The sequence below is a fragment of the Solanum lycopersicum genome, chromosome 9 (genome assembly GCF_036512215.1).
Source record: "Solanum lycopersicum chromosome 9, SLM_r2.1".
NCBI classification, from domain to species: Eukaryota; Viridiplantae; Streptophyta; class Magnoliopsida; order Solanales; family Solanaceae; genus Solanum; species Solanum lycopersicum.
Genome location: NC_090808.1, coordinates 12,751,550 through 12,765,000, shown reverse-complemented (window position 1 = coordinate 12,765,000; position 13,451 = coordinate 12,751,550). Strand labels below are relative to the sequence as shown.

At 38.0% G+C, this 13,451-nt stretch overlaps 2 protein-coding genes across 2 annotated transcripts; one reads left to right on the top strand and one right to left on the bottom strand.

Annotated features, from left to right (window-relative positions):
- The first annotated feature begins 655 nt into the window (after window positions 1-655).
- On the top strand, window positions 656-1,267 carry LOC138338372 (uncharacterized). Its single transcript, XM_069289328.1, has one exon. The coding sequence runs from the start codon at window positions 656-658 to the stop codon at window positions 1,265-1,267; it is 612 nt and encodes a 203-aa protein (XP_069145429.1).
- A 3,815-nt stretch (window positions 1,268-5,082) lies between these two features.
- On the bottom strand, window positions 5,083-11,292 carry LOC138338371 (uncharacterized). The gene is made up of 7 exons (XM_069289327.1): window positions 10,947-11,292; window positions 9,365-9,740; window positions 9,019-9,100; window positions 8,497-8,660; window positions 8,130-8,386; window positions 5,184-5,268; window positions 5,083-5,092 (listed from the first exon to the last, which is right to left on the bottom strand). The coding sequence occupies exons 1-7, from the start codon at window positions 11,290-11,292 to the stop codon at window positions 5,083-5,085; spliced, it is 1,320 nt and encodes a 439-aa protein (XP_069145428.1).
- Between the last annotated feature and the right edge of the window lie 2,159 nt (window positions 11,293-13,451).

Sequence of the window (13,451 nt, the reverse complement as noted above, 5' to 3'; positions counted from 1 at the left end):
GACTGAGAAAGAGAAGATAGATGAACAAAGGACAAGAGAACAATCTTAATCCACAGAAGAATAAGCAGGAGGAAGAACAGGAGATAGGAAAGAAGCTAGATCAACAAACACCAAGGAATAATGATGAGCAGTCTTATGTAGATAGGCAACTGGAATTGAGTTTGGATAACTTCCCTATATTGAAAGCTATACCAACAAGGAAAGGTTTTGAGAGTCTTATGCATAACAAAATGGCTTCACTTTCTATTGATAGAGGTGGAGCATCATAGACATGTTGATGAAGTGGTTTTTCTGGAATGTGAGGGGTATGAATAAAAGGTATAAGCAGAAGGAGATTAATTTGCTTTTACAGAAGAATAGAGTCAATTTGGCAGGGTTAATTGAAACAAGAATTAAAGAAAAAAATGTGAAATCAATTCTTAAAGGGATAGAACCAGGGTGGAAGATGTTACATAATTATATTGATAGTCCTTATGGAAGTATTTGGTTGTTATGGGATGATAATTGGTATGAGACCAAGATGATTAATAGCTCAGCTCAACTTCTGCATTGTCAGGTTAATCAAACAAGTAAAGATTACAAGCTTATATTTACTGTGGTGTAAGGCTTTAATACAGTTGAATAGAGGAAAAGTTTGTGGCAAGAAATGAATACAATGTCAAAAGGTATTTCTCAACCTTGGCTCATAGTAGGAGATTTTAATGCTATTCTTTCTACTAAGGATAGGTTAGAAGAAGTTCCTGATACTAATAATGAGATCAAAAATTTTGTTGAATATATAAGAGATATGGGGGTTACTGAATTGCAATGGAAAGGTAACTACTATACTTGGGCTAACAAGCTGTGTTGGAGGGATAGAATATCAACTAGAATTGATAGAGCATTTGGAAATGATGAATGGATGGATAAATGGGGACATCTTAATGTAGAATATCGGAACCCAAGCATATCTGATCATAGCTCTATGATGGTTTTACTACAAAAAACTCAGCAGCATGGGAAAGTTAGTTTTAAAATTTTCAATGTATGGACTGAACAGGAGGGCTTTATGCAAATGGTTGAAGCTATATGGAAAAAAGACTATGGAAATAGTATAATGAAGCAGGTTTGGTGTAAGTTGATGGATCTTCAGCATGTACTAAAACAGTTAACTAGAAAGAAGTTTAAGTACATTGGGAAACAGATTGAGATGGCTAGAGTGGAGATTGCAAAAGTTCAAGATCAACTAAATGAGCAAGCTACTGATGAGATAATTGTGCAGGAATAAGAGTTACTAATTAAACTTGAAAAATGGTCAATGATAGAAGAACGTGCTTTGAGGCAGAAGGCAAGGATAAAATGGATCCAATTAGGGGATGCAAATAATAAGTTTTTCAGCTCACTTATAAAGGAGAGAACTCAAAATAAACAAATAAAAAATATTATGTCATTGAAAGGTAAGATGTTATATGATCCACTTGAAATTCAGGATGAGTTTGTGTTGTTCTATAAGAGTCGTATGGGAACTTCAGCAGGTAAGCTACTAGCCATTAATGCTCAAGTGATGAAAAGAGGCCCTACTTTGACAAAGTAGGAGAGGTTAAAATTGTGTGCTGCAGTAATAGAACAAGAGATTTATGATGGTTTAAAGTCCATAGGTAATGATAAGGCACAAGGTTTAGGTGGGTATAATGCTTTCATTTTAAACATACTTGGCAGATCATTAAAGGGGATATCATTAAGGCTGTTTAGTGTTTTTTCACACCGGGCAAGCTATATAAAGAATTCAATTGTACTCTAGTGTCTCTCATACCAAAAGTTCAGAATCCTAAAACTGTGAAAGAATATAGGACAATAGCTAGTTGTACTGTGTTATACAAGATCATCTCCAAAGTGTTAACTAATAGATTACATGGTGTTTTCAGAGTATCATTTCTGATAGCCAAACAGGGTTTATTCTAGTAAGAAAGATTTCTGATAATATAGTGCTTGCTCATGAGTTGGTTAAAGCCTATACTAGGAAGCATATTTCTCCTAAAAGCATGTTGAAGATTGATTTACACAAAAGCTTATGATTCTGTAGGATGGGCATTCTTGGAGCAAGTAATGTTTGGTCTAGGATTTCCTGAGATGTTTGTGCATTGGATAATGAAATGTGTCAAAATAGTGAACTACTCCATAGTAGTTAATAGACAAATTTCTCAAAGTTGTGAAGCAGCTAAACGATTGAGACAAGGAGATCCAATGTTTCCTTACCTGTGTTCTATAGCTATGGAGAACCTTAGTAGGATTCTAAAGGGTTAAGGATGATAAAAAGTTCAAGTATCATCCTAAGTGCTCTAAACATGATATCACTCACTTTTGTTTTGCAGATGATCTTTTACTGTTTGCTAGAGGAGATCTTGAGTCTGTTAAAGTTGTCCAACTGTGTTTCTCTCAATTATCTCAAGCTTAGGGTTACAAGCTAATCTCAATAAAAGCTCAATATATTGTGGAGGTGTTCAGATGGAAGTGAGGCAGCAGATTGTTCAGCAGCTAGGATGTAACATGGAGGAACTTCCTTTCAAATATTTGGGAGTGCCATTATCAAGCAATAAAATGTCAGTTCTGCAATGGTATCCTCTCATTGATAAAATAATTGCAAGAATCAACTAATGGACAGTTAAGAAACTATCTTATGCAGGTAGAACTCAACTTGTGCAGACAGTGTTATTTGGTGTCCAATCATATTGGGCACAATTATTCATCTTTCCACCTAAGATAATCAAGTTAATTGAGAGTTTGTGCAGAAGATATCTATGGTCACGAGTTGGACATGTTACTAACAAAGCTCTAATAGCATGCGAGAGAGTTTGCAGTCCTAAAAAAGAAGAAGGTATGGGGCTGATATACATGCATGTGTGGAATAGAGCAGCAATAGCCAAGCTCTGTTGGGACTTAGCAAACAAAGAAGACAAGTTATGGATCAAATGGATTCATGCATATTACTTAAAAGGGCAGAATGAGTGGCATAAGAGAAATCAAGCAAGCTGGATGATCAGGAAAGTAATTAATGCCAAACAAATAGTTGATCAAATTCTACCAATGCAGGGGAAAGGGATGATCTAACAAATTTATGATTATCTGACAGGGGTGAAGACTAAACCTGAATGGAGATGTCTAATGTATAAAATTGCAGCCAGGCCAAAAGCTACCTTTACACTATGGATTTTGTTGAATAGGAAGCTAGCAACAGTTGATAGACTTGCTAAATGGGGAATGACACTTGATAAAACTTGTGTTTTGTGCAAAAGTGCAGATGAAAGTATGGATCATATGTTCATCCAACGTCAATATGCTGGAGAGGTTTGGGGGAGACTAGTAAAGTGGATTGATAATCACAGTAACAGACCATGGACATGGACACAGTTTATACAATGGAGTATTCAAAATGGGAAATTGAAGACTACAAGAGAATAACTATTAAAGAGGATACATGCTAAAAGAGTTTATGGATTGTGGAATGAGAGAAACAAGAGAATTTTTGAAGACAAGAGTTGCTTGATAGATGAAGTAGTTAGGAGGATAGCCTATGTAACTATAGATCTTCTACAAGTATTAAAAATATTATCATTCATAGGAAGATTTGAGTTATAGTTAGTAGAGTAGGTGTTAAAGTGAAGTGTAGTAAGGTTTAAGCATGTTGTGTTAGCTGCTTGTTTTGTATTGTTTTGGTTCGGTAACTAATAAAAAATTAGTTACTAAAAAAAATATAAAATAATAATAATAATAATAATAGTAATAATAATAATAATAATAATAATCATAATAATAATAATAATAATAAAAAATTCTTATTATAGTTCTTCAATCTTTTATCACAAGTTTTGACTTGTTTTCGAGATGGTGGTACAGTATGATAATACACTATTAATGGTAGCGAACATGTGGTATTGTAAGTCCCCGTTAATGTTGAAGAAAGGGGCAGCCTGAAACCCTTGATAGAATTGCTATCCATTAATATGTATATTATTAAGACATGTTCCATGCTTGAGTAAAAGTATACCATACAGCCGAAACTTAGGATAAAATTTTTAACAAAACTATAATACATTTCAAAGTATAACTTGCTCATGTGCAAAGCTAGATCTGGATGGCCGTGCGGACTACCGCCAGCTATTGGATCCTATCACCATAAAAGGATCCAGCGGCTGGCGGTAGTTTGCACGGCCATCCAGATCTAGCTTTGCACATGACCAAGCTATATTTTGAAACATATTATAGTTTTGTTAAAAATCTGAATTTTCCAATATCTTGATTTTAAATTAAATTTTGAAAATATATTGGCATCGTATAGTCTGGAAATAAGATCTTTCTTATTTGGAATGGGATATCTTATCCATTTTAAAACTTAGTTCAAAGGTTTATAATTTATTACTATCCTGGGAACACCTCTTTCTTGTTCTGCAGCGTTATTAATGTAAAAGGCAGTACAAGACCATGAAGATTTAGAGGGTTTTATAAGGCCTTTTTGTAATAAATTATCAATTTTTTTAACAGAAATTGACTAACTCCACATTCATTTGACAGGGGTGAGATTTTGTAGGAATATTTGATTCAGAAAAAGAATCTTCATAAGGCAAAGTCACAATATGCTTTTTCCTTTTCCAAAAAGCATTTGGATGATCTGCACAAATATCAGCTGCTATGTTTCCAGAAATCAATTTAATTTTTCTTGAACTTTAGAAGATTATAATGATTCTGAAATATTCAGACTATAAATTTCCATTTGTAAAGACTCAATATGCTTTTGTTTTAAATGAATTAGAGAGTTAATATCTCTAGTAACTGGTTAAGTTAGGAAATCAAAATTACTGGTATTACCATTATAATTTGCAGAAAATCTTTTTGCATTTAAATTTGAAAAGCGATAAATAGCATCAATAAACTGAGTACCAAGTATAATTGGCGGATATAATTGATTTTTAACAAGAAAGAAAAAGTGAGGAATACAAACCTTACTCTGGTAAATGAAAGTATTAGAGAATATATATTTTATGTCTAAAGCATGATTAGAAGCAGATTTAACAATATGAGTTGTTTTTTCAAAAAATCTTGAAGGAATTAATCCTTCCTGAATACAACTGACATCAGCACCACTATCAATCATGACAATACTTGGAATTTTGAAATCATTATTAATTAGAATGGTGCACTTTATATACCAACGATGAGCGGTAATAATTTGCATCATTACCAGAAATTTAGGACTAAGAGATTCAATAATCTCTCCATCTGTAACAGCTTTACCTATATAAGAAACAAGAATATCATTTTCAAGTTGAGAAATACAATGATTATTAATCAACTGATTTTGTTTTAAAGATTTAATTTCTTTTTTAAGGTTTTCAACCTCATGTTTTAAATCATCAAGAGAAGTATCTCTTACAACACCTGTTCCTTTCTTTTCAAGTCTAGAAAACACTTTTTGTAAAGAATAAGGACTAGCATTGTAATTGAAATTTTCAAAAGTTTTTTCTTCATTCTTCTTCGGTTTTTCAAAACTATTTGAAGAAGAGGTTATTATAGAAGACTTTTCTAAAATCTTGTTTCGAAGATTTTCATCTGAAACATCTTTTAAAAGTTCAATAACATTTTATGAAGAAATCATTTGAAAAGTTAATTCTTCAAAACTTTGATGTAATTTATCTAAATAAGAATCTTTCATCTGAGTTTGCAATTTATAAAATTTATCTTGAATACTCATGATGATGATGATGATGATGATGATAATGATGATAATAATAATAATAATAATGTCACGACCCAAAAATGTGTGTGATGGCACTCGTCTTATCCCACCAAGACAAATCAGCCTAAAATCAAATATCTAACAAAGTGCGGAAGTAAATGACAATCCATATACAATTCCTACTATGAAACCAAGTCATATTAATTCAATCCCCAAAATCAGGTTGTCACGTGCACAAGCCTCTAATGTAAATATTAGAATTGAAATAAAATAGAAGTCTAACATGAAGTTGTCTTTCAAGTAAAAACAAAGTCATAAACTGGAGTAGGAAAGTTCACTGAGATGACAAGCAGCTACCTCACAATCCTCCACAAGATGCCTCGGAAACGAAAAGAATGACAGGTATCACGAAGATCCAGGCTCGTATCCTACAAAAATTTGTAGAAGCAAGGAGTGAGTACCAAACCACGCGGTACCCAACAAGCAAACTTCTAAACACAAGTTAAGTGAACAAAATACGGGCACTTCTTACACCATATCTAAACTTCCACGCTACAGTCTAATAGTTTACAGTTTACTAAACACACAACTCAATAACCACACTCTATCAGTTTACACATTCTCAATAACAACTCAATATTCAACAGTCACAAGCTTCACAGAGAAACACTCACAAGATCAGCAAAACACGTGTTCAAGTTCATCAATAATAAAATGTGTAATTCCTTGAGATGCAATGTCAAGTATAGTGATGCATGTCTTCCCTAACGATACACACCCGCTGTCTCTCAGTCCGGGACCCATGGGCGACATATCTGTCCATGCATCTGTCGCGGCGCACGACACGACCCTCGATAATAGTAACCTTCACGGCGCGTGATACGTCCCTCGAAATATAATATCCATTGCGGCGCGCGATACGACCCTCGAAAATAGTACATCATTCTCTTACCACAACCATGTCTCAGATACAATGCAAATGACATGCTCAAATGAAAAGGAGGAGATAACCATTTGATAACAAAGCAAAATTTACAACAAGAAATACAACACCAACAAATAATCATCAAGTCTCCAAATCATTCTCAACATCACACAAGGAAATACACGAATTTCGTACACTTAACAAGAGTTTAAAAATCCACTTGCCTTAGTCAATCGAATAATTACTCTTGGACATGAGCCTTCCCTTTCCGTTGAGCTTCCGAACCAATGGAATCTATTCAAGTATATATTTACAATAAGGTTTCGGAACTAACAATACTCGAACTTTTATGTGTTTAATCTTAACCTAAAAATTCACCCAAAATTTATAATCAAGTTCGTAATTCTTGATGCCAACTAACATTTCAACTATCATATTTTTCAATTTCATAATTCGAATGACACTCACAAAATACCACTCATCTAATAATTAAATATCTATACTAATATATCAAAACTTAAATCATAATATAATAATCAAAACTATAAAAATTACACCCGAATAAATTCGAACAAAAACGTTGCAGGATTATTATTATTTTTTTCTTTTCAACACCCCTTTATTCCAATCTTATGATTGGCTCATCACTATACATTCAAATCACATTCAATTCTATTCATACATTTCAAGAACAATGTACAGACTACTTTAACTACATACAACGATTCCCCTTAAATTATTTTTTTCATTCCATATTTCCATCAAACCTTATTATTTTATCAAATTGTTAACTTCATTGACTTCTTTAATTCAAGCCACTACCTTATTTCACTTAGCCTCCAAAATTTGATGACAAACCATAAAGGAATATAATAATAATTATAAGGTTAACACCGCCTCTTGTCCCTTACATATTTCAAGCCGCCAGAACGTGCAATACAGCACACCATAAGTCTTTCTTATTCTCACTTTGAATTTAATACCACAAAGACACTAATATAATAACATTACATATTGGTTAGTGTTCTTAGGATATTTAATAATTCTCAAAATTTCTCTAGGACCTACGCTAATAAATTGTCCCTTTTCCAACATACCGACAGTACACTTCAAATTTTCAGAAATCAAGTTATCTAAATTATTAAATAAATATATTGAAAGGGAGAAACATTGATTACCTTACCAATTCATTCAATATTTTCCTTCGTTATTTTCTCTATAGCCGCCAGTTCTCTCCTTGTTTCAATAGCAAATATCAGTTATTTTTTTTCTCTAAATTACTTATGTTATTAAAATTAGCACTCCTTATTAACCTATATTAATATTTCAGACATGACCCATTATTATTAAAAATAACTAAATTACCCCCAAATTAATTAATATAGTTAAACGACTATTCAAAATTATCAAAAAAATAACTTTCGAGTCCGAGTCATTACATTATCCACCACTAAAAATCATGTTCGTCCTCGAACATAAGGTGAAATAAAGTACCTGAAGCTTCAAAAAGCTGGGGGTATCTCGCACGCATGTCAAACTCTGTCTCCCAAGTTGCCTCTTCCACTGATCGGTGCTTCCATTGCACCTTCACTGAAGCAATCTCTTTGGTCCTAAGCTTTCGAATTTGCCTATCAAAAATAGCTATAGGCTCCTCCTCAAATGTCAAGTCTTGACCCAGCTCCACAGAATCGAGTGAAATCACATGAGATTCATCCGAAATCGAAGCATAGAGAGATGGAAAACAGGATGAACTGCCGACAAACTAGGTGGCAAGGCCAGCTTATAGGCCACCTCTCCCACTCGGCTCAAAATCTCAAAAGTTCCAATGAACCTACGGCTAAGCTTGCCCTTCTTTCCAAACCTCATCACACCCTTCATGGGTGATACTCGAAGCCAAACATGATAACCCTCCATAAACACCAAAGCTCTAACTCTCCGGTCTGCATAACTCTTTTGTCGACTCTGAGCTGTCAATAATCTATACTGAATCATACGAACTTGCTCCATAGCATCCTCTAAGTAAGTCTGTATCCAAAGGGTCCATCTCCCCCGAATCAAACCAACCAATAGGATATCTACACCGTCTACCATACAATGCCTCAAATGGGGCCATTTGGATACTAGAGTGATAACTGTTATTATAGGCAAACTCCGCTAAGGGTAAATGTCGATCCCATCTTGCACCAAAATCGATCACACACGCTCGAAGCATATCTTCAAAAACCTAGATGGTCCGCTCAGATTGACCATCTGTCTGAGGGTGAAATGCCGTACTCATATCTAACTGAGTACCCAGACCATGTTGTAATGCCTTCCAGAAGTGAGGAGTAAATAGTGAACCTCGATCTGATATGATAGAAAGAGGAACTCCATGTAGTCGCACAATCTGACTGATATATAGCTCAGCTAACTTTTCTGCTGTATACTTCACCTGAACCGGGATAAAGTGGGCAGACTTAGTCAGCCTATCAACAACAACCCAAATAGAGTCATAACCACCCGCTATGGTAGGCAAACCCACAACAAAGTCCATAGTAATCCGCTCCCACTTCCAAGTAGGAATAGGCATCCTTTGAGATACACCCCCGGGCCGCTGGTGCTCACACTTGACCTGCTGGCAAGTCAAACACCTCGAAACAAAGTCTGAAATATCTCTCTTCATCCCACACCACCAATAATATTGACTCATATCATGATACATCTTCGCCACTCCCGGATGGATGGAATACCGAGAACAATGGGCCTCTTCAAGAATCAATCTAATCAAATCGCCTGTTCTAGACACACAAATTCTGCCTCCGATCCGCAATACAACATCAGAATCAAGGACAGCCTCCTTAGCTTTCCCTCTCAATACTTTGTCTCGAATGAGACATAATTTTTCATCATCAAACTTGTGTGCACGGATTTGCTCGACTAAAGAAGACCGAGCCTCAATAAAAGCAATCATCCAATCACTCTCTTCTGAAATCTGCAAGCGGACAAGACTGTTAGCTAATATTTGCACATCTCTTGCCAATGGTCTCTCTATAATACTAAGCGCTGCAAGACTCCCCATGCTAGGAGTCTTCCTACTCAGAGCATCGGCCACAACATTGTCCTTTCCTGGATGATACAGAATGGTCACATCATAGTCTTTCAGCAACTCAAGCCATCTTTGTTGCCTCAAGTTCAAATCACTCTGGCTAAAGATATACTGAAGACTCCGATGATCAGTGAAGATCTCACAATGCACCCCATACAAATAATGACGCCATAACTTAAGTACAAATACCACAGCCGCCAACTCCAAATCATGAGTAGGGTAGTTCTTCTCATGGGATTTCAACTGCCTAGAAGCATAAGCAATCACTTTCCCCTTCTGCATCAACACACCACCCAAACCAACTCCTGAAGTATCACAATACACAGTAAAGTCTACACCCTTCTCAGGTAGAGTCAACACAGGAGCAGAAGTCAACAAAGTCTTGAGCTTTTGAAAGCTCTCCTCACACTCATCAGACCACTGAAAACCCACATCCTGTCGAGTCAATCTAGTCAATGGAGCTGCAATAGTAGAGAAACTCTGAACAAATCGTCGATAATAGCCTGCCAATCCCACAAAACTCCTAATCTCAGTAGGTGAAGTAGGTCGCGTCTAGCCTCTAACTGCCTCAATCTTGGCCGGATCTACTCTAATACCCTCCTTGGACACCACGTGTCCCAAGAATGTCACAGAAGTAAGCCAGAACTCACACTTTGAGAACTTGGCATACAACTTCTCTTCTCTCAACCTCTGAAGTACAATCCTCAGGTGTCGGACATGGTCCTCCTCAGTCTTAGAGTAAACCAAGATGTCATCGATGAAAACAATCACAAAAGAATCAAGGTATGGTCGAAACACCCCATTCATCAATTCCATGAATGCTGCAGGGGCATTAGTCAATCCGAACGACATCACTAGAAACTCATAATGCCCATACCGGGTCTGAAAAGCTGTCTTAGGGATATCTGATGCCCTAATCTTCAACTGATGATACCCAGACCTCAAATCAATCTTAGAGAACAATGATGCTCCCTGTAACTGATCAAATAAGTCAGCAATGCGCGGAAGAGGATACTTATTCTTAACTGTTACCTTGTTCAACTGTCTGTAATCAATACACATTCTCATAGTCCCATCCTTCTTCTTCACAAACAATACAGGGGCACCCCAAGGTGATACACTAGGGCGAATAAAACCCTTACTCAATAAATCTTGCAACTGATCCTTTAATTCTTTCAACTCTGCTAGGGCCATACGATATGGAGGTATAGAAATAGGCTTAGTGCCTGGCTCCAAATCAATAGCAAAATCGATATCCCTATCGGGAGGAACACCTGGAAGATTAAAAGGGAATACATCGAGAAATTCCTGAACTACGGGAACAGAGTCCATGGAAGGTGGTTCAACACTAGTATCCCGAATAAAAGCTAAGTAAGACAAACACCCTCTCTCCACCAATCTCTGAGAACGCATAAAAGAGATGACCTTTCTAGGATAAGAACCACTAACACTCTTCCGCTCAACCCTCGAAACACTAGGCATTGCTAAAGTCACAGTCTTAGCATTACAATCAAGGACATCATGATAACGAGAAAGCCAATCCATACCCAAGATAACATCAAAGTCCACCATCCCCAGAATGATTAAGTCTACCCAAGTGTCATACCCAGCCAAAGAAACAAGACAGGATCGATACACTCGATCTACCACTAAGGGCTTACCCACGGGTGTAGAAACACGAATAGGTACAGTTATGCTATCACATATCATATCAAATTTAGCAGCAAAATACGTAGACACATAAGAGAATGTAGAACCTGGATCAAACAACACAGACGCAGGTCGATGGCATAGTGGGATGATACCTGTAATAACAGCATCAGAGGTCTCCGCCTCAGGTCTCCCGGGGAAAGCATAGCAGTGGCCTCCTCATCCACCTCCATCCTGGGTGGTACCTCTACCCCCACTCTGTTGAGCTGTAACACCACTACTAGAAACTCTATCACCTCTACCTGACTGAACTCTTCCACGACTTCTACCCTGTGGTGCTGGTGGTCTAGTCTGGAATAAAGAATTAGGTCGAGGCCCACCATGACCCCTTTGTGAAGTACACTGCCGCATTAGATGATCGGGATCTCCACTAGTAAAACAAAATCTCTGACCTGGGAACTGTTGTGTGGACCCTGAAAACCCACTATAATTTCCTCGCCCTGTAGGTCTCTGCTGTGAACCGTACGAGCTCTTACCCGAGCCATAAGAACCCCTAGATGTCTGGCCACCCTCAAATGTCGGCATAGATGCATGAATAGGTCCCCGCTGCTGAAAAGAACCACTCACTCTCTGTGATCCCCTACCTCCAGATGAGGCACCATGAAACTGTCCTGATATACGGGCCCTTTTAGGGTCCCTAAACTCCTCTCTCTCCATCAATTCCGCCTCTTTGGCGGCGCTCACATTGGACTAAAAAGAAGTCCCCTCCCTAGATGTCCGAAACACAGCTGACCTGATAGAGAAAGTCAATCCCCTCACAAATCTGCGGATCCTCTCTGTCTCATTTGGAATAATGGCCAACGCATGCCTAGACAACTGGCAAAAACGTGCCTCATACTTTGTAACCGATAAACCATCCTGTCTCAGACTCTCAAACCTCAAGCAACTCTCCTCTCTCACGCTCCATGGGATAAAACGATCTTGGAATGCACTAGCAAACTGCTCCCAAGTCACTGGAGGAGATCCAACTGGCAAAACCCCCGAATAAGTCCTCCAGCAGTCTCTCGCTGTTCCACGAAGCTGGAGTGTAGCATATCTAACCCCATGTGACTCAGCTAATCCAACCACCTCTAGTAACTCTCGGTAGGTAGTTAGAAACGGAAGAGCGTCCTCGCTCTTCCCACCCTGAAACTGAGGTGGGTCCATCTTTCGAAATCTCTCATACCTACGCTGCTCATCCTCTGTCAGAACAGCCATCGATGCAACTTGACCCCCAACTGCTGGTGCAATATCATTATGAACCGCGGGATCTACTGGTAGTTGCTCCACCGCATCCTGAGCAATCGGAGCTTGTTGCTGCTCTTGGGTCTGAGCCCCCTCTCTAGTACGAGAGTCATGTGGTGTGGTAGTTGCACCACCACCATGAGAAAAGCCCTCTAGCACACTTAACACCCTCAATAGCGTATCCTGAAGCAAAGGTGTGACTACAGGATCTGGAGGAACCTGGTCCTCTCTGTCATCAATCTGAGGTTCGATAGAGACCTCTCTAGCACTACCTCTCAATGGTGCTGCTCCACGTCCACGACCTCTGGCTACTGTCGTACTACTAGCACGACCTCTAGCTCGAGATCTACCCCTACCCCTAGCTGGGGCCTCAACCACTGCCTCGGGAAGTGCCTCCCCTCTACCACCAGTAACATTAGTTCTAGTCCTCGTCATCTGTCAATAGAGTATACAACAACTCAGTACTAAAGAAGGTGACTACGCACGATGAGAAAGAATGAACAAAAAGAAGTTTCATAGTAATCCTCGTAGCTTCTCAGAGATAAGTACAGACGTCTCCGTACTGATCCTTGAGACTCTACGTAGACTCGGCTTGTATACACGTGAGACCTATGAACCTGGGCTCTGATACAATTTTGTCACGACCCAAAAATGGGTGTGATGGCACTCGTCTTATCCCACCAAGACAAGTCAGCCTAAAACCAAATATCTAACAAAGTGCGGAAGTAAATGACAATCCATCTACAATTCCTATTATGAAACCAAGTCATATTAATTCAATCCCCAAAATCAGGTTG

Bases quoted from the DNA above. Each gene is read 5' to 3' on its own strand.
- LOC138338372 (XM_069289328.1), top strand. From the start codon at position 656: ATGTCAAAAGGTATTTCTCAACCTTGGCTCATAGTAGGAGATTTTAAT.
- LOC138338371 (XM_069289327.1), bottom strand. From the start codon at position 11,292: ATGGTGGACTTTGATGTTATCTTGGGTATGGATTGGCTTTCTCGTTAT. The intron at 8,661-9,018 runs GTGCGACTACAT...CTTTGGATACAG, and splicing joins AGCTATATATCAGTCAGATT to ACTTACTTAGAGGATGCTAT. The intron at 8,387-8,496 runs GTTTGGAAAGAA...GTTTGTCGGCAG, and splicing joins CCCATGAAGGGTGTGATGAG to TTCATCCTGTTTTCCATCTC.